The sequence below is a fragment of the Vicia villosa genome, linkage group LG7 (genome assembly GCF_029867415.1).
Source record: "Vicia villosa cultivar HV-30 ecotype Madison, WI linkage group LG7, Vvil1.0, whole genome shotgun sequence".
Taxonomy (NCBI): Eukaryota; Viridiplantae; Streptophyta; class Magnoliopsida; order Fabales; family Fabaceae; genus Vicia; species Vicia villosa.
Genome location: NC_081186.1, coordinates 102048803 through 102069180, shown reverse-complemented (window position 1 = coordinate 102069180; position 20378 = coordinate 102048803). Strand labels below are relative to the sequence as shown.

The 20378-nt window shown below is 32.3% G+C and overlaps 3 protein-coding genes across 3 annotated transcripts; 1 reads left to right on the top strand and 2 right to left on the bottom strand.

Annotated features, from left to right (window-relative positions):
• Positions 1-2509: 2509 nt before the first annotated feature.
• LOC131616232 (large ribosomal subunit protein eL20z-like) lies at positions 2510-7114 on the bottom strand. Its single transcript, XM_058887506.1, has 4 exons — positions 6890-7114; positions 3820-3952; positions 3607-3724; positions 2510-2829 (listed from the first exon to the last, which is right to left on the bottom strand). The coding sequence occupies exons 2-4, from the start codon at positions 3936-3938 to the stop codon at positions 2776-2778; spliced, it is 291 nt and encodes a 96-aa protein (XP_058743489.1). The 5' UTR covers positions 3939-3952; positions 6890-7114; the 3' UTR covers positions 2510-2775.
• A 4058-nt stretch (positions 7115-11172) lies between these two features.
• On the bottom strand, positions 11173-14053 carry LOC131616233 (large ribosomal subunit protein eL20z-like). Its single transcript, XM_058887507.1, has 4 exons — positions 13795-14053; positions 11991-12123; positions 11779-11896; positions 11173-11356 (listed from the first exon to the last, which is right to left on the bottom strand). Exons 2-4 carry the CDS (start codon positions 12107-12109, stop codon positions 11315-11317), a joined length of 279 nt encoding a protein of 92 aa, XP_058743490.1. The 5' UTR covers positions 12110-12123; positions 13795-14053; the 3' UTR covers positions 11173-11314.
• A 2477-nt stretch (positions 14054-16530) lies between these two features.
• On the top strand, positions 16531-19997 carry LOC131619870 (U-box domain-containing protein 35-like). The gene is made up of 9 exons (XM_058890912.1): positions 16531-16699; positions 17078-17181; positions 17282-17409; positions 17503-17760; positions 17863-18145; positions 18244-18351; positions 18440-18868; positions 19104-19458; positions 19545-19997. Exons 1-9 carry the CDS (start codon positions 16531-16533, stop codon positions 19886-19888), a joined length of 2178 nt encoding a protein of 725 aa, XP_058746895.1. The 3' UTR covers positions 19889-19997.
• Positions 19998-20378: the final 381 nt, after the last annotated feature.

Here is a 20378-nt window from a genome sequence, read left to right as displayed (position 1 = left end):
CTGTTGAATATTTTCTCGAAATCCATGTAAGTGTTTTATGAACACATCAGCAAGTTTTTCATTTCTTTCCTTTTTTATTTGTGAAGAACACATTATCTAAATAAGTTGTTTATGATACACTAGATTATAATTAAAAGAATAATAGATTGACTTGTGATGCATGCATTTACAATATTTTTAATTTTAGAGCTTAGGGCATGCTTTGTTTTTCTTGCTTGTGTTTCTGCTTATCTGGTTTCGTCCGGAGATTGGAATATGGATCCTGAGTTCGAATTAAAAAAATAGGATTTTATTATGTTGCACCGTTTGTTTTATTTTTCCTGTTATATTCTTTGGGTTTTGCTTCTTTGATTATGATATGATTTTTTTGGTGTAGTTCTAGGTAAAACGTCTGACAACCAAGACAGATTAAGACATGGTAGAATGGCTCAGCATGCTTGCGTTCGGTTGAAAAAAGCTAGATCCTCTTGTCCAGTCGTTGTTATCACTTCATTTGATGTTGAAGCACTGTCTTCCAAAGTTAATGTGTACCCGACATCGTCCTCCGAGAGACATGAGTCCACATTGTTGTCCATGATGTCCCAGAAGTCCTTATTATTGGACCTTTTACTACATTTGTTCTTGATGTTTTTCCAAAAAGCCCCTCATACCTTTTGTTACTTCCTTTGTATTCAGAACATGTTGTTAGGCACGTGTGAAATGAGGAGGTAACATAAATCTGTAATTATTCTTTTAAACATTTGTGTTATAAGATTTGAACTTTCTGATAATGATTTTTCTTACAGTACCGTGATACTATGAAATGTTTCAACCATGGTAGAAAGATTGCAAAAATATCGCAACCTGATGAACCATAGCTTGTTGTCTGCTTTTATGAAGAGATGGCACGCAGAGACATCGTCATTTTATCTTCCGATCGGTGATATGTCCATCACACTTGATGATGTGTCATCCCTCCTACATCTTCTAATCACATGAAGATTATTAAACTACTTGATATGCAGTAGACCAGAGGCACTAAAGATGACGGTGACCTACTTGGGAGCAGACTCGGGTGATGTTCAAAAGGAGATAGATGATACCAGAGGATGTCATGCTAGATTTCAATTATTTGAGACGCTGTATAGAGACAGCCTGGCTGCAGTAGTAGAGGCTGGTGGTGATGATGCATGGGTTATGTATCATAGAGGATGTGTATTTAGGGCATACCTCATGTTTTTGGTTGACACGTCCATATTTGTGGATAAAGGTGCAACCTATGTCGATGTCATCTATATTAGATACTTCATTGTCTTAAAAAGAATTCATGAGTACAATTGAAGACCTAGTGTTTGGTCTACCTCTAATTCAAGTTAGGTGAAGCTTGTATATGAAAGATAAGATAATTGACGGGAAATAGCTGTCTATTTTTTTGTCAATAACAACTATCTATTTATGATAATATTTTTTCACATTTACTAATATTTCATAATATTTGTGCTACTCTGTTACAAATATTTCATCTAAACCATTTTCAGGCATGAATCCATCAGTACTTTCCACGTCTCTCCGATTGGACATGTGCGAAAGACTACTCTGAGCATTTGCCATGTGATTTCTCCATCATCCCACTTAGAAGAAACCAGTCGATCAATCAGTTTTGAGTTTATCTTGACTGCATCATGGCATACAATATTTGTGTCATGTCATATGCTAATCACCGTTAAATACACACATTGGATATGATAGCCTTCTACTCTGACATGCTAGCATGTGGGTCACAACTAGTGTATCCACATTTACCTGAGCGAGTCATGCAAATGTATCGTTGTAACATCTTTACCACCCTTTGACTCAATATGTAGTATTTTAATTTAATATTTATTAAAAAATATCAATTTTGACCTAATACTTTGAATATAAAGTTTATATATGGTAGCATACTTTGTATATAATGCTTATTATTAAGAAACTTTTTGCATAATAACTTATTATCCCGAGACTGTGTCCAAAGATTGTTATCGAGACTCATCTCTGAGTTTATCTGAATATTAATCTCCAAATTAATTTTGGAGATATAAAATTGCCTCTATGATGAAGTCGTTTTTTATTAAATTAGTGCGCCCGAATTTCAATCTCCAAACATGCGAAAGATGTTTTTGAATTTCATGAGTAGGTGATAACCCTATAGGGTGGAAGAGCAATGTCCTTCCTAAACATATGATCATAGTGGTACAACAACACAAAAACGCCACCAATTCCACATTTCCACCTATTCCTAAACTTATGATCATAGTGGTATCACAACACAAAAACTTCATTTTAAATCATAATATCAAGTGTCTGATTTTGCAATGACAAGTTGAATGAATTAATTATGTAAAATTAATTATGTAACAGACTTTAAAAAAAAGGATAGCACAGCCCAGAAAGCAATGGATATTTTATTTTTTCCATTTTCACAACAAATGCATGATAGCAAGTTAGCAACTAATTAGCATATTCCCAAAGATAATGCACACCAAAATAATTTAATGAAAATCAGCTACCTTTTTAAATAAATAAATACATCTAGTTAGTTACATCATCCTTTGTATACAGACACGCACCTATAATAAGGTGCAGCAGAGCTTTAAGCCCCATAAAAAGGAACTGAACTAGCTTTCCATGCCAATATGAATTACCTTGCTTTCCTCTTGTAGAAGTTGATATTAGAAGCTATTTTCATTTCATTTTCTTTTCTTTTTCCCGCAGCTAATTGATTACATTCAGGTTAGTTGATAGTTGAAAGTAAAGTTACAAGAAGATGACAATTATTGTTATCACCACAGTAATTGTGCAGATCAGAGCCTGCAACATCAGCAAAATTTAAGAGGGAAAAAAGAGTAGTCACTTATTCACTTCCATGAGAAAAACAAAACAGTATATGCACATCTTCCATTCAATTATAACATATGGCATGTACACTAAGTTGCATAATTGCGTTTTTAGTCCTCTACTATATCTTATTTTCATTTTTGGTCCTCTAATTATTTTTTTGAGTGAATCTAGTCCATCAATTTTTCAAGTATAATAACTAAATCTCTCCATCACTTTTCATTTATATGAAGTCTCAAGTTCTTGTAATCTAACTCAAAACTTTAATATAAATGAACCAATTAAATTACTTTTCACATTTTTCTACTCAATTCACCAATTAAAATATCAAATTTCAATCAATAAAAAGATTGCAAATGTTTCATTTCTTTAATTCTTTATCTTACCTTTTACAAAACCTTTTAAATTTTATATAAATTTAACTTAATTTCAGACTTCTAAAGTATTTTATATCTGAAATCAATCATAAACCTCCAAAAATTGTAATTAAAAAACGAGAATTTATGAGGTTTACCGAAATAAAATTCACAATACAACTATAATCTCTTAATTTTGGAGTAGATGGACTCGATAGATTAAAAAACAACATCTTTAGAGGCCAAAATTACACGTGGTTTAAACTAGAGAATAAAATGTAATTACGCTAAATCTTTATTTTCCCAAGTGAAATATAAAAGAAAATACTCAAAAGACTATTTATCAAAAAAGAGGGAGTACTAATGTAAACTTGCTCTCAAGTACAACACTTACAGCAATTGCAGAAGCAGCGAGTCCAGCACGCTCCCTTGGATCCCTGTGATAGTAATTTCCAAAGTAGAGAATTGTAGCATAATACCACATCAATGGGCATACAAACCCTAGCAGAAAACTGCCAAACAGAAGGAAGGGAAAAGGAGAAGATTCAAACATCAAACTATGAAGGCTAAAGAATAGAGAAAGATGAATCTTTACAAAATAACTTACGAGAACCATCCAATACCGCAGCCAAAACATGGAAGTGGCTTGTCAAATCTTCCCAGTTGTGGGTGCTCTGGATCTCTGATGGGAGCATAATCGCCCTTTATTTCGTTAGTTGTATCCATCTAGAGTCCTAACCCTATGCATATTAAACTCAATTTTAGCCCACTTTTATACACGCAAGATGCATAATTTATTATTTGTGTGTGTTTGGATGTAAAGCTCTTATAAATAGACGCGTGTCAAACTAAAACTAAATATTAAAGAAAGAAATAAAGAATTAAATAAAAAAATTCAGAAAAATTTATTACTATCGTTCCAGAAAAAGTAATGGCATGAATATTATTATAACCATTATAAGTGGTAGGAATAAATTGAAAAACCAAAATAAAAAAAACTGCAGAAAATCGCATGCTTAATGAGTGTTAAATAACTGAGTAGTAGAAGCCAATTTCGAAAGTTTATAAATAATTGCCAGAAAACTATTGTAACTTAGTTACTAGCATTAAAACATAATAAGAACAGTATACATATCACTCTATGAGATATCTCCAACTAGAATGAGAACATCCTAGTCTATTAGATGTTGATAGCTTAGTCATTATTAAAATTTCTGAAAGGTATACCATATCATTATTCTATCATAAAATATGTTACATTATTTCGTAGATTTAGTTTTCATATTTCCTTACTTTTATAATATGTTTCCTTATTTAATTAGGATTAAGAGTATAGTATTATTATCAATAAATATTACCGTTTTCCCTTCTGGAATAACATCCAACATAGCAATTACACTAATATAATTAGTATAATTATATTTTCCTTTTATACACCAAAATGACTAAAGCTTAAACTTTGACAGCTAAAAACTATATGACAAAAAGGGAAAGGCTTCTCCCCTACTCAAGGCCGTCTTTGAGGGTGTGCATGGCGGGCTACCGCATATGACCAAAAATTTGCTACGATTAAACGGTAAGTTAAAAAGGACCTTGATAACTGTTTGTCTAAGATAAATTGTAGTTAAATAGGGCCACTATTTGTTTCGTCATGATTGAATTGCGACTGATCTACACATAGCCTCTAAAAACTTGAGACGTCTCTGCTCCTACTTCCTCAGTCTTATGTGATCATACCTTGTACTGTAATAATCTTTAACCACAATCATAAGCATGTCACGAAGCTACCACAAACCCGGAAGTTATTCACAGCCAACTCACGGGGCTAAAATGCTTAGCTTTATAAGGTTTTTTGTTCTAACATATGCAACAAAAACCCGTTCTCTGGTGAGGGATGCTACTCATTATGCAGAGATGAAACTGAATAAGTTCTACTTTTTGTAACACCAATGGCTTTTTAACATATGATTACTGTTTCTCTATTGACAGGAAATATCTACATTCAAAATTGAAGTGAATTGATTAGCTTCATCCTGAATGATAGAGAAGTAGGGAAAACAACCTCTTATGGCCTAATAACTACTGTTTATAAAAAGCAAAGAATTTTCTTATAAGGTCAAAATGATCTATAAATCGTACCGTATAAATGCAATTTAATTCAATAGACAATTTCTAGCTTGATGCATAGGTTCATTTGCAAACTCTATTTGACTACTTATTAAGAGAAAAATGCATGTGTGTTTTAGGCTATTGATTGAGATGCATGTATTGTTCTAATAGTTCAACATTTAACGGTTGAGGGAGGCATGTCCAAAAGCTTCTAAGGCAGTGTATGCGATAATATAAGCCAAGGTAAAAAAGAGAGCAAACATTCAATACTAATATCTGATACAATATATTCCAAAGTAGTCAATAGCGGTCAATAGCAACGGTATCCCACTATAGCGGAGCGGAGCGGGCCAGCCGCTATGGGAAGAGCCTTAGCGGTTCAGAACACTATAGCAGACGCTATAGGATAAATAGCGGGTAGCAGGGGCAGAGCGTTTCCTCGCTATTCTTTTCCCTTCTGAAAAACCGAAATTACCCCTTAAACTTAGAAAATTTTAAGGGTAGTTTAGAATTTTTCAATCAGATTTGAATCGAGACTCAACCTAACCTTCCTTCACTAACATTTCTGCACTTCAGCCGTTCCAAAGAAAAATCGCAAGTTCCTCCCTCACCTCTCCCACTTCATATGTTTATAATTATTATTCATGTAATTTATCTAAAAAATGATTAAAGAGCAGTCATCATGTTATACGTTATCCCACTATCACCATAAAAAGTCTATGGCATCTGCATACAAGTCGATATCCTCATTGTAATACAGGCAGTAAGTGTATCTGCAGAGTAAACTTCCAGAGCTCAATCCTAGTCCTAGCTACCTAGAGTTAACTGAACAAAAGGAAATTTAGCGGTGTTTGACTTATGCAAAGGATCATAATATTTAAAAAGAATATACTTATCATAACAGCATCATAAATAATAGACCATTACAAACAGCATCCGTACATCCTTAAAACTAGACAAATTGCCTCCTTCACATGACAACTCAAAACAAAATGCTATCAAATTTCAACACTAGGTTAAAATCACCCTAAAAAAATTTGTTCAAGCTAAATACGTGATTACACAAAACTAATTTCTTAAGAACAGTTTCCAAATACTTTTCATTCCTGAATTCTAATCAGGTTCACATCATAGATGTATATCATCCACAAAAGCTCTATATAGTGTCTATCAGCTTATTTTCAAAAGCTCTCCACAAGATACATAATGAAAACAGCTTATAGCTTATGTAAAAACAGTTTGACTTTATTTGATCATTAGTTATACAAATGACTTTATTTGAAATAAACACTTAATTAAGCTGTTTATCCCAACAGATCTATATGACAAACACTTAATTAAGCTGTTACTGAAATTCCAAACCCTTACAAAAGAGGGATTTTATTTGCATAATACCAAATTACAACATACAAAAAAGTCAAATAAGACACATGCACAACCATGAGAATCAATACAACAACAAAGAGAACAAAACCATACAAAAATCAAGCAATTCCAATCAATACAAAACAATTGAAATGAAAGGAAAAAATAACAGTAAGAATAAAATTGAAGGTGTAACGAGTTACCTGAGAAAACAAAGCAACGAAGCGAGAAAATTAGGATTATGAAGAAAGAAGCGGTTCTTCTGATCTACATGACGGTGAGGAATGGGGGTATAAATGGAAAGAGTGAACAAATAACGACAGTGGAGTGGAGTGAAGTGCAGGTGAAGTCGAAACTCTCGGTTTTCTCTTTCCAAATTTCAAAACACACGGGATTGCCTTTGCACGACTGGATACGACGTCGTATGACTTACTAACAGATCACACTTTACTTTAGTGGGAAAAGTTACTATAAATTGCATATTTGATGATTTTCTTTCCTTACAAAAAACTTGCTCTAAATTGCATATGACATGATTTATTTCTTTATGAGAAATTTAGAATAATTCAGATGTTAGTATCAAATTAGTTTTGAGAAAATAGAATATCCATTTTGAAATAATTTTACGTATCAATTCATCGCTAATTTACATTTTGTCAAATCACACTTTAATTTTAAAATTATTTTTTGACATGATATACAGTTGAGTTTTTATTAGATGATAGTCTAAAACTATTTTACAATGTTAATACATATCAATTAAACTCATTGGTTTTTTTTTACTTTACTTTGTTTTTTTTATTTAGCCCACCAGATCTATTCCACGTAGTGAACCGACTAATCTGATTTCGTGGTTCCGAGAAACGACTCATTGGTCAAGTCTTGTTTCCACCAAGAATCGAATTCGGGTAGGACCCGAATGATTTGTCCTTTAATTTCTATGCACTCTATAAAATATTTTACACCATTAATACATCAAAAATCAGACATTTTAAAACTAACCAACGATTGTGACTAATTATAGTGTAAATAAAAAATTTACACATATCAGTGTATTTAAATTAAATATCTAAATATTCATGTTAATATTTTAATTGACTTATGTACCCAAAAAAATTGTTTATTAAGACAATTTTATTGGTAAATACCTAAAAAAAATATAGATTCCAATATGCAACATCATATTCATTCATTTCTAAAAAATAAAATATATATTTTTACTTTATCAAAAGTAGGACTTAGTCACTTGAATAAAAAGAAGATAAATACAAAGGGCCAAAACCTCAAGAGAAAATATACCTAAAGTTAGGAATGTAATGCAAATTTCTATTGAAATCCACAAAAATATTAATATAAACATTATTCCACCCAAAAAAATTGTTTGAACTAAGACTTATGTCAGCTAATCTATCTGAAATACAAAAAATTCCTAGACAAAACGCCTAGTAGACATCTATTCCATTTATTTCTAATCAGTCAAGAAACCAATTAAGGCTTAGAAAACGCCATAACCACCAACTTGGAATCAGACTCCAACCAAAAGTGAGTCCAATTCATAGAATTAGCATACTTCATTGCCAAGATAGCCCCCATGAGCTCTACTAAAATGGCATTGCCATTCCATAAGAAACAGGCAAAGCTACCAATGTGCTTGGCGCGATAATCCCAGAAGATACCCCCACAAGTCGCCTTGGAAGGGATACCAACACAACTCCCATTAGTGCTACCTTTAACTCAAAGCATCAGGAAAGGAGACCGGAGAACCTCAATAACTCTCTAAGGAATAGGAGGTTTGATGTTGATGTTGAAAGTTTTGAAGAGTAAAAGACTTGCATGTTAACTTGCGATCCCTACTTAATAATTTTACCAACCCAAAAGACTTTAGAGATGACCGACGCAGTACAAGATATCCAATGAGAAACCTTATTCAAGAACCTAATACTATTCCTAGCTCTCCAGATCTCATCAATAATATGCATACAGGCGGAGAAAATGATATCTTTTGCCTAAATAGAAAAGCTACCAGCCATAAAACTCCAAATATCCTGGAGAGAAGAAAAAGACAGCCCTAGCTGAGCAAAACCAACCATCATTTTCCAAATTTTATGTGCGAATGAGACGTCAGGTTTATCATACTACATAATTATAAACTAATGTGGTGAATTACAATGGTCAAAAGTTATTGATTTGTCATGAGAAAGGCCAAAAGCGAACAAGTCACAAATAAAATGATTAAATGTGTTGAATTATCTTATGAGTACCAAGACACTAATTTATTATACTCATCTCAAAAGCACTTGAAATCAAGCACATGACTTTAAGGAGTATTGTTGTGATTTGTCATTAATCCAGTGTGTAAGTGTTTAAATTGAGATGACTTGCGCCACAATCCACTGCTAATTGGTACATGATTTAAGTATAGACTTTTTATTGGTTTTATGCAACTTGGCATCGCACAACGATCCTTCATGGTTGTGGGGAAATTCACCATATAAGAATATTGTAGAGTTGTTTGGTTTGAGTGATTTGAGGTGAAATTAGACTTTCCATAATAGTCTTGAATCATGTTAAAACTTTTTATTTCCTTGTCTTTGTAACCTTCACCATATAAAAATATTGTAGAGTTGTTTGGTTTGAGTGATTTGAGGTAAAATTGGACTTTCAATAATAGTCTTGAATCATGTTAAAACTTAACTACGTATAATGTTATAATTTGTTATAATTTGTTCTAATTATGTTGTGATTTGTCACTAATCCAGTGTGTAAGTGTTTAAATTGAGATGACTCGCGCCACAATTCACTGCTAATTGGTACATGATTTAAGTATAGACTTTTTATTGGTGGCATCGCACAACGATCCTTCATGGTTGTGGGGAAATTCACCATTTTAGAATATTGTAGAGTTGTTTGGTTTGAGTGATTTGAGGTGAAATTAGACTTTCCATAATAGTCTTGAATCATGTTAAAACTTTTTATTTCCTTGTCTTTGTAACCTTCACCATGTAAAAATATTCTAGAGTTGTTTGGTTTGAGTGATTTGAGGTGAAATTGGACTTTCAATAATAGTCTTGAATCATGTTAAAACTTACTACAATTTATGCAACGTTAGTCAAACATATATTTAAAATAATATATAAAAATACTTTAAAAAAACATAATAACTAAATGTCATCACAATCCTAAACTTTAATTGTTATTTATCTTCAAAGAACGAGCTTGTAAGAGACTCTAGAGTAAAATAGAAAACTTACTTGACAAATGATGAATTCCAAGTCTAATGGTTCTTATTGAAATACTTCCATGATCATGTATGGATGTTACTTTCATTCTCAAACTTCATGATGAACAAGTCCAAAGAAATATTTTCAATTTCATAACTCCAAACTTGAATTGTTATTTATCCTCAAGGAACGAGCTTGTAAGACGAGAAACTATAGTAAAATAGCAAACTTCCTCGACGAATGATGAGTTCCAAGTTTAATGGTTCTTATCGAAATACTTCCATGATCATGTTTGGATTCCAAGTTTAATGGTTCTAATCAAAATACTTCCATGATAATGTTTGGATGTTACTTTTTCAAACTTCATGATGAACAAGTCCAAAGAAATATTTCCAATTTCCAGTTCTAGTCAACTTCTTTTTCTCTTCCTCACCAATCCGCTCAATTGAAAATTAAATTGATCATTCAATCTACACAACTATCATTTCACCATTGAGTTGAAAAGTTTTTAAATTGTTAATCAAATCAATACTACAATACACTTTTGATGTCTTTAAAGGTTGTAATATGGTTTAGGTTACATTGGGATAATTTAGGGAATAATAGGTTTTATACTTTGGAGTTTGGTACATAATAAGTGTCAAATTTACCTAAGGTTATGTTTGGGAGTTTAGAGGGGAAGGGAGGAGAGGACTTTGGAAAATAGGAAGAATTGGATGAAAAAGATAAAAAGATTTTGGGTAGGAGGATTTTGGATTGTTTGAGTTTATATATAACACCAAAAACCCTATAAAATGGATGAACTAAATAATTATATTGATTGAAGGAGGGTTTTGGAGGATTTTGGAGGGCTCACATAAATTTTTCAAATATCTTTTAGATTGTTATAGTATTTTGAAAATTAAAAATTTAGTAATGATAATGACTCTTTTATCATTCTAAACAAAATCATTTTTTCAAAAAATGTCAAATATTTTACTATATTTTTTTTAAATTTCTTTTTCGGAAGTCTTCCCCTCCCCTCCCCTCCAAACTCTCAAACATAGCCTAAAATACTTAGGGATTTATTAACTTATTTTACAAGCAATCAATACAAAAATTTCCCCAATTTATCTATAAAAAATAATAGAACACTTGTTTGAACTTTCCTAACATGTATTAACTAAAAACTAAACTAGTAAAAAGTTTATGTTGATTGACTGAACAAGATCAAATATTATGAACATTATAAAGAAAAGAACCTGGAATATTAAAGCACATCTATGATATAAAGCTTAAGTGTTTTTACTTTATTTATGATCATTCTGTAATAGTGTCAATCTCTCTTAATGCAAAAATATATACACATTTTCAAAACAAAACAAAAAAACTATTTTCAAGCTTTATTTTCTTTTACCAAACAAGACTTCATCTGAATATTATCACCACAGTAATTGTGAAGATCAGAGCCTGCAACATCAGCAAAATTAGGAGGGAAAAAAGAGTAATCACTTATTCACTTCCATGAGAAAAACAAAACAGTATCACAAATTAAAAAAAAAACACAGTATGCATAAGCACATCTTCCATTCAATTATGACATATACACTTTTTATTTGCATAACAGTGTTTTTAGTCCTCTACTATACCTTATCTGCAATTTGGTCCTCTAATTATTTCTTGAGTGAATTTAGTCCATCAACTTTTCAATTGTTACCGTTAAATCTTTCCATCACTTATCATTTATATGAAGTCTCGAGTTCTTGTAATCTAATTCAAATCTTTCATAAAACAGAATCAGTCAAATTACTTTTCACATTTTTCTACTCAATTCACCAGTTATTGAAAAAGGGGAGTACTAATGTAAACTTGCTCTCAAGTACAACACTTACAGCAATAGCAGAAGCAGCGAGTCCAGCACGTTCCCTTGGATCCTTCCGATAGTAATTTACTAAGTAGAGAATTGTAGCATAATACCACATCAATGGGCATAAAAATCCTAGCAGAAAACTGCCAAACAAAAGGAAGGGAAAAGGAAAGATTCAAACCTCAAACTATGAAGACTAAAGAATTGAGAAAGATGAATCTTTACGAAATAACTTACGAGAACCATCCAATACCGCAGCCAAAACATGGAAGTGGCTTGTCAAATCTTCCCAAGTGTGGGTGCTCTGGATCTCTGATGGGAGCATAATCGCCCTTTATTTCGTTAGTTGTATCCATCTAGAGTCCTATCCCTACGCATTTTAAACTCAACTTTAGTCCATTTTTATACACATAAGATGCATAATTTCTTATTTTGCGTGTATTTGGATGTAAAGTTCCTAATAGAAGCATGTTTGGATGTAAGGCTCCTAAAAATAGAAGCGTGTCAAACTAAAACTAAACATTAAAGATAGAATTTTAAAAGAAATAAAGAATTAAATCAACAATTTCATTAAAATTTATTACTATCATTCCAGAAAAAGTAAAGGCATGAATTTTATTAACCATGATAAGAGGTGGGAATAAATTGAAACCAAAACAGAAACAAAAGAAAACTGCAGAAAATGGCATGCTTCGTGAGTGTTAAATAACCAAGTAGTAGAAGCCGATTTCCAAAGTTTACGATAATTGCCAGAAAACTATTGAATAACTTAGTTACTAGCATTAAAACATAATAAGAAATATTTGACATAGAGGGAAACACTTCTCTCCTACTCCCATAATCTTATGTGCCCGTACCCTGTGATAACCTTTAACCACAATCATAACAGGTCACAAAGCTACCACAAAGCCGGTAGTTATTCACAGCCAACTCACATGTGGCTAAAATGCTTTGCTTCATAAGGTTTTCTGTTCTAACATATGCAACAAAAACCCATTCTGTGGCGAGGGATACTACTCATTATGCAAGTTCTAGTTTAAGTAACACCAATGGCTTTTTGACACATGATTACTGTTTCTCTATTGATAGGAAATATCAAGATTAGAAATTGAAGTGTATTGATTAGCTTCATCCTGAATGATAGAGAAGTAGGGAAAACAACCTCTTATGGCCTAATAACTACTGTTTATAAAAAGCAAAGAATTTTCTTATAAGGTCAAAAGGATCTCTAAAACGTACCGTATAAATGCAATTAAATTCGAGATAGGGTTTCTAGCTTGATGCCGAGGTTCATTTGCAAACTCTATTTGACTACTTGTAAAGAGAAAAGTGCAAGTGTGTTTTAGGCCATTGATTGAGATGCATGTATTGTTCTAATAGTTTGACATTTAACGGTCGAGGGAGGAATATCCAAAAGTTTCTAAGACAGTGTATACATTAATAAAAGCCAATATAAAAAGAAAGCTAATATTCAATACTAATATCCAGAGTAGTCAATAGCGGCGCTATCCCGCAATAGCGGAGCGGAGGAGAGAAACTTTTCATTCGAAAGAACAGCTAAATACGGGATTTCAGGAAACTAATTCGAAAGAACAGTTTCCAACCTATACTTTTCATTCCTGAATTCTAATCAGCTTCACACCATAGATGTAAATCATCCATAAAATTGAAGATAGTATTTCAAAAGGAATCCAAGGCTTAGCTCAGAAAAGGGACAGGTCAAACTAAGAGACTATAAATATATTACCTCTAGCCAGTGAAAACATCTAGATTAAAACTAGAAAACTGATAATAATAATAATAATAATAATAATAATAATAATAATAATAATAATAATAATAATAATAATAATAATAATAATATTTTTAAAAATAGTAAATTAAAATCACAAGTGTCCCTTTCTTCCCAAACTTGAGAATGAATCTAAGAACAAAGAGAAGAAAACCATACAAAAATCAAACAATTCCATTCAATAAAAAATAATTCATATGAAAGCAGAAATAAGAGTAAAATTAAAATTGAAGGTTTGTAAAGAGTTACCTGAGAAAATAAAGCAAGGAAGACAGAAAAATTGGACTGTGAGGATTGATTGTTTTGAGGGTATAAATGGAAAGAGTGATCAAATAACTACAGTAGAGTGCAGTTGAAGTCGAAACTCTCGGTTTTCTCTTTCCAAATGTCAAGAATCACGACTGGATACGACGTCGTATGACTACTATCTTCTTTTTTTAGTGTAAAAAGTTTGAATGCTTAAGAGATCACTCACACTATTACTGTAAAGGGTATTATTTTATCTTCAAACACACCAATATATAATGTTCTACAAGATTTTCATCCGCCTCAAATTTCTTAAAATATGTATTAGAGATGAATATCAATAATTTTTTTATTTCATAAGTGCATCTTCGAAATAATCCTTAAAAAGAAGTTGAGAGATTTTACCCAGGGAGATAATGTCTTTAGTTGATATTATTTATCCAATAATTATTATACTAATGATGATTTATACTAAGAATATATTAGCAACATTCTAATTATACTAATGCAATTCAAAAAGGTCTGATATATATTCAAACAATAATACAAATCCAAATGTTATCACTTAGTCAAGGAAATCCATAAAAGAAAAAGTCAAAGTAAGCTACGTTGAAAAAATGCTAAGTGTTAAAAAGCATTTATTCACAAGTTTCGACAAGAACAACCGTGTTGATTTAAAGTAGCTCGGCTAGCGTGGTGAGCAATGGTTTGGAAGAATCACAAGAACAAATGCACAAGATTATGATCATTCTCTTCAAAACATATTCAAAATCTCGAAAAAGGTTTTCGACAGAACGGTTGGATTCGACAAGGTCACTAGTTATTGAAGATTTAGTCATTTCCTAAGTCTAACAGTCAGTTAAGTGAAAGAATGTTTCGACAATTATTAAATCAGATATTCTTGAAAGCAGTTATTTGCTTGGAGCAGTTAGGAACGTGGGATAGTAGTTTTAACAATTGCAAGTTCTGACGGCGTGGAAGCGCTCCAGAAGACTGAATTGCATGCTCTTGATACATTCCATTTTAAATGAATAAGCTGTCGGAGATGGGTTACCTTCAAATTAGCATAAATAGAAGACTCGTGCATTGTAATCGAGAATCGCAAAATTCATATACTAGGTATTCTAATCATTTTCACACTCATACTATTTTTCATTCATTCACTAACTTGTACGTTGAGTGCTAATCTGCGATCTACCCTCAGTTGTATTGAAAATACTTTATGTCACATCTAAGTCCTATTTTACTTTGTCATCAACTATGTTTAGTTCCCGAAGGAAACAATTGTTATAAAATAATATAAAAAAAAAACTTTATAAAATTTAATGACGTTTATAATACAAACTAAAAATCAAGTCGAAGAGTTCAAAGAACCCAATAATCAAATTGAAATAATATAAGGAGAAATTATTTTCTTAAAGACACTAATGCAAAATTATTAATATATAATCATCATTTCCTATCTAGAACCACGTCATAAGTACAAATCTCAAATACATTCACCAAAAACAAAAATAAAGGTTTCCTATCATAAACTTTGAACAAAATTATTCAAATCACATGATAAATGCAAAGTAAAAATATAACATCAAAATGGAATAATGATTATCATAATGTAGATGAAAGAAGTAGTTTCAAACACTAGCAAATAAATTCAATAAAAACAAGAATTAGTTGTATGTTAAGGAAGAATGTTGACTTTGAAAAGGGATGGTTTGAGGTAGATTGAGGGTTTCAGGAGAGATTCCTAAGGTTGTGAAAGTTTCATATAATGAATTGAGTGAGGGAATATATATTATTTTAATTTTAAATTTTTTCACTCTTCTCAAAATGTTATTCTCTCTGGTCCTATTTATAAGAAAGAGTTCGCTTTTTAGATACATTGAATGATTAATATATTACACAATATATTATTCAAATACATTAGTTATTCAATGTATCTAAAAAATAATTATTTTTTTATAAATAGAACTGGAAGTAGTAGTAAAATAAGTACAACTTATAGAATTAATCAAACCTACTAGTTTGATGATTTGACCGGTAAATCAATCGGGTCAAACATGTTATCACTAGGCCAATTGTATTTCCGATCTTTTAATTATTCTTAACTAACTCTACTTTTCAATTCTCGTTCTAATTTGTCTGACCGCCCAAAAGGACTAGGATTTTAAACTACTATGGAAAAGGTATTTTTTAAAAAAATTGCATAAATAAAGACATTAATTTTTTAATTATTTTTAATCAAAGTTAAATGTAATAGAATACTTTTTATGGTGCGACTAGAAAAAAAAGTTCTCATTGTTTTGATTGTTTTACAATACATCAAACATGTGTGTACAAAAAGGATATTTATGTAATATTTCTTGTGACGAGGATCCTGCATTGCAAAGCATGAGACACAACACAATCCATAGTGTATTTTTTGTTACAGATTCCTAATCATCTAATAATAAGCTTTAGAAAGACAAAAAAAAAAATCATAGACTAAATTTAAAATTGAATTTACTATTATTAGATTCAACACATGAATCCACAGATACGTAGTAAACAAGTGTTTCTAGAATTCAAAATCCAACTAATAATTTCGCACTTGCATTTCAGCCAGATCAAGAGGAACAGACAGAGATTTCAAAAAGTAGTTACTAACGGTTTGGTCAATAAAACATTCAAAATGGGAAACGTAAACAAACACAATACAACCTTATTTTCTCAGAAAAAGATCAATAACCTTAATTTCCCATGCAAAGGGTTAATTCAGAATGCGAATCCACTGTCAAAACCACCGTCATTCCAATCAATGCCGGCCGGAATAGCCAAGTCGCCGTCAAATGGGCCGTGGATCATCTTCTAAAGAAGAATTCCAATTGTATCCTTATTCATGTTCGTACCAAACCCATCACCCATTCCAGTAGGTATTCTTCTCCTTTGATATTATGTATAGTTAGGATTTGAATCTTAGGAAAGAAAAATGTTTATAAATATTGAATTGGTAAAAAATTTAAATTGCGGTTGTCGTTGCAATTAGGGTTGCATGCCGCAATTTAGAGCATGCAATGATATGGTCATATGATATTTAAGATGTATAGTTAGGATTTGAATTTTTGAAAAAACTATTTATATAGATTGAATTGATAATAGTTTTAAATTGTGGATGTTGTCGCAGACGCTATTGCAATTAGGGTTGCATGCGGCGATTTAGAACATGCATTGATATGAAATTTAAGATGTTTTTTGGTATCATGCAATCAATAATTTGTATTATGTCCTTTTGAATTTGATTTTGCAGATGATAATATCGACGACGATGTTCCTAAACACGGTCGTCCGCCAACTCAAGAAGAATTGCATCAATTCTTTCTTCCCTTTAGAGGATTTTGTGCTAGAAAAGGGGTGAGTATTCATAAATTTCCAATGTTTGTGTAATAATAATCTATATATTTATGATGATTATGATGATATAGTTTATAATTATGAATGTTGATAATTTCAGATTGAAGCAAAGGAATTGGTCTTACACGACATTGATGTTCCGAGCGCGCTTACTGATTATGCTATCGAAAACTCTGTCAACAATGTTGTTGTTGGTGCTAGTTCTTCCCCCTGGAGTGCTTTAATAAGGTTTTAATCTCATATAATCATCTACATTTATTTATAATAATTACATGATTATTATGAAATCTTGATTAAACTATTTCTCTTTTAAATCTTTAGAAAATTTAAAGATGGAGATGTTGCATCTGCCTTAGCTAAGACATTGCCAGAATCATCGACATTGTATGTTATATCGAAAGGAAAAGTACAAAAGATTCGACCAACCGGGCCTCCGATTCCTAAAGATGATCAGTCTAAGAACATCGAAGCTACTCCGCCTAAATCTATAAGAGATATCGTTACACTCTTGCAGAAGGCTCAATTGATTCAACCGAAAAAGTTTCTTCATCATAACCCTAGTTCTGATGATTCAAATAGGTATGACATGAATTCTATCTTGCATAATGTTACATAGAAAAGATTGGCCAGGCTCGAAGTGAAATGATTTATACTAACTTCGTGATCGCGATGAATATGTAGGAAACCGTTGAGAGATGCAGGCAAAGTTTGGGAGTTGGATATTAAAGATGTTATACTCGTGACACCGCCTACGTCAAATAATGTTAAAGATGATAATTCGCCAAGAGGTCCAAGATTATCGGCGGGAAGCCTCTCGACAGAAACTTCATCAAATCGAAGCTCTCCTGCCACTAGTTATGACAGTTTAGGGAAACATAGTCGTCATTTCAGCGACATATCATCTGGAAACCATGAAGTAATAAGTTCGGACAGTTTCAAGTGCTTATTTTCGCCAAAACCACCGGTAAGTATACATTTTCTTATGTAAATGAGTAGTTAGAGATAAAAATAATTTCATTTTTCTAATGTAAACGGTTAAAACTTATGCCTTTCGCGTTACAGATACAGGCGATCATTGAGGCGGAGATAAAGAAATTAAAACTAGAATTGAAGAAAACGTCGGAGCAGTATGGTATAGCTTGCAGAGAAGCAGTTTTAGCGAAACAGAAGGTAACAACATCGAGTTATGAAAATTATGCAGGACTCAAACTTTATTATAAATAGCCAAAAAAAATACTTATAAAGTTTTTTTTATTAGACGACTGAGCTGGAAAAGTTTAGGCAAGAAAAAGAACGAAACGTCGAAAAAGCACGGCTTGCAGAAGAGGCTGCATTAGCCTTAGCAGAGGTAGAGAGACAGAAAGCTAAAGTTGCTATGGAATCAGCAGAAGTGTCGCAGCGTCTTGCAGAAATGGAAACTAAGAAGAGAAAGCTAGCCGAATTAAAAGCAAAACACGAGGAAGAAGAGAGGAGAAGGACGTTACAAGATGTTGTGTATAATAGCATTCCGTATAGAAGATACGATATTAAAGAAATTGAAGTTGCAACTAATGGTTTTGACAATGCTCTCAAAATCGGCGAAGGAGGGTATGGACCTGTTTTTAAAGGTGTCCTTGATCACACCGTTGTTGCCATAAAGGTTCTTCGACCCGATTTAGCTCATGGAGAAAGACAATTTCAACAAGAGGTAACTATATTTTTCTTTTAGCAAATACGATAAGCATGAATATTAAGTTTAGAGTTACTATAGTCTATATCAGTTGGTAGCTCTGCATGGACATCAGACTGCAGGGGCTCGGGTTAGAATCCGTGACATCCCACTTATTCACTTTTAAAGGATGAAATTCCAATCACTAGCTACTTGACACAAAAGAAAAAGAATGAAGATTAGACAATTTACATTTTCAATGTTTCAAATGCAGATTATTGTTTTGAGCACCATAAGACATCCCAACATGGTGCTCCTTCTAGGCGCATGTCCAGAGTACGGTTGCCTTGTCTACGAACACATGGAAAACGGAAGTTTAGAAGATCGCCTATTCAGAAAAGACGATTCTCCACCAATTCCATGGAAAAACCGTTTCAGAATTGCATCAGAGATTGCGACCGGCCTTCTTTTCCTTCACCAAGCAAAGCCCGAGCCAATAGTACATCGCGATATGAAACCAGCCAACATTCTCTTAGACAAAAACTGTGTCAGCAAGATCAGTGATGTTGGTTTGGCACGACTAGTTCCACCATCCGTAGCCAACAAAACCACTCAATATCGCTTAACAGGTATTAAGAATCATGCATGATAGATAGATTCCATGTAAAATATTGCGAACTCGTAACTAACTAATTAACTATGTCTCTAATAACAGGTGCGGCCGGAACATTTTGTTACATTGATCCGGAGTATCAACAAACGGGATTATTAGGTGTGAAATCCGATATATATTCATTTGGCATGGTGTTACTACAGATTATTACTGCAAAGCCTCCAATGGGATTGTCTCATTTGGTTGAAGAGGCTATTAGAGAAGGGAACTTCTTAGAAGTGCTTGATCAAAGTGTACCAGATTGTCCTGTTGAAGAGGCTTTGGCATTTGCAAAGTTGGCGATAAAGTGTTGTGAGTTGCGAAAACGCGATAGACCTGATCTTAGTACTGTTATTTTGCCAGAGCTTAATAGAATATCACATATCTGGAACAGCGATGAGGATTGAGGAACTATTCAGATTCATTGATTGAAATTTATATTTCTGAAGTTTTGAAAGAACTTAATGACCATGTAGTTTGTTGATGCAATGTTAAACAAAAGTACATATTTTTTTTATTAAGGCTTATTTATTATCTTCTTTTTTGTATATCATAAACAAAACAAAATAAAAGTAAATATGTTATGTTTATGTTGTTGTTATTGAGGTGGTGTCTTGCTTGTAATGATATTTTACAGTATGTTTGGATTGACGAAGAATTCCGTAACGTGATTTTGTTGAAATTACATAGCGTGAATTGTCAATTAAAACATTTGCATCATCTACAAGACAAGTTAGTCAATCTTAGAACATTCCTCTAACTCTAAAGACATTTGGTTATTCCAACATTTTAGACTTTAAGTCACACTTAAGATCTTCCCAATGTAAAAAATGTGCAGTCAGAGAAAGAAAATAACCATATTTTATAGTGGACAGTATACGAGTTGCAACGAGACTA

Bases quoted from the DNA above. Each gene is read 5' to 3' on its own strand.
- LOC131619870 (XM_058890912.1), top strand. From the start codon at position 16,531: ATGCAAAGGGTTAATTCAGAATGCGAATCCACTGTCAAAACCACCGTC. The intron at 18,146-18,243 runs GTAAGTATACAT...TTCGCGTTACAG, and splicing joins TATTTTCGCCAAAACCACCG to ATACAGGCGATCATTGAGGC. The intron at 18,869-19,103 runs GTAACTATATTT...TTTCAAATGCAG, and splicing joins AAAGACAATTTCAACAAGAG to ATTATTGTTTTGAGCACCAT.
- LOC131616233 (XM_058887507.1), bottom strand. From the start codon at position 12,109: ATGGATACAACTAACGAAATAAAGGGCGATTATGCTCCCATCAGAGAT. The intron at 11,897-11,990 runs GTAAGTTATTTC...TTTGTTTGGCAG, and splicing joins TGCGGTATTGGATGGTTCTC to TTTTCTGCTAGGATTTTTAT. The intron at 11,357-11,778 runs GTAAGTGTTGTA...CTGATGTTGCAG, and splicing joins TCGCTGCTTCTGCTATTGCT to GCTCTGATCTTCACAATTAC.
- LOC131616232 (XM_058887506.1), bottom strand. From the start codon at position 3,938: ATGGATACAACTAACGAAATAAAGGGCGATTATGCTCCCATCAGAGAT. The intron at 3,725-3,819 runs GTAAGTTATTTT...TCTGTTTGGCAG, and splicing joins TGCGGTATTGGATGGTTCTC to TTTTCTGCTAGGGTTTGTAT. The intron at 2,830-3,606 runs GTAAGTGTTGTA...CTGATGTTGCAG, and splicing joins TCGCTGCTTCTGCAATTGCT to GCTCTGATCTGCACAATTAC.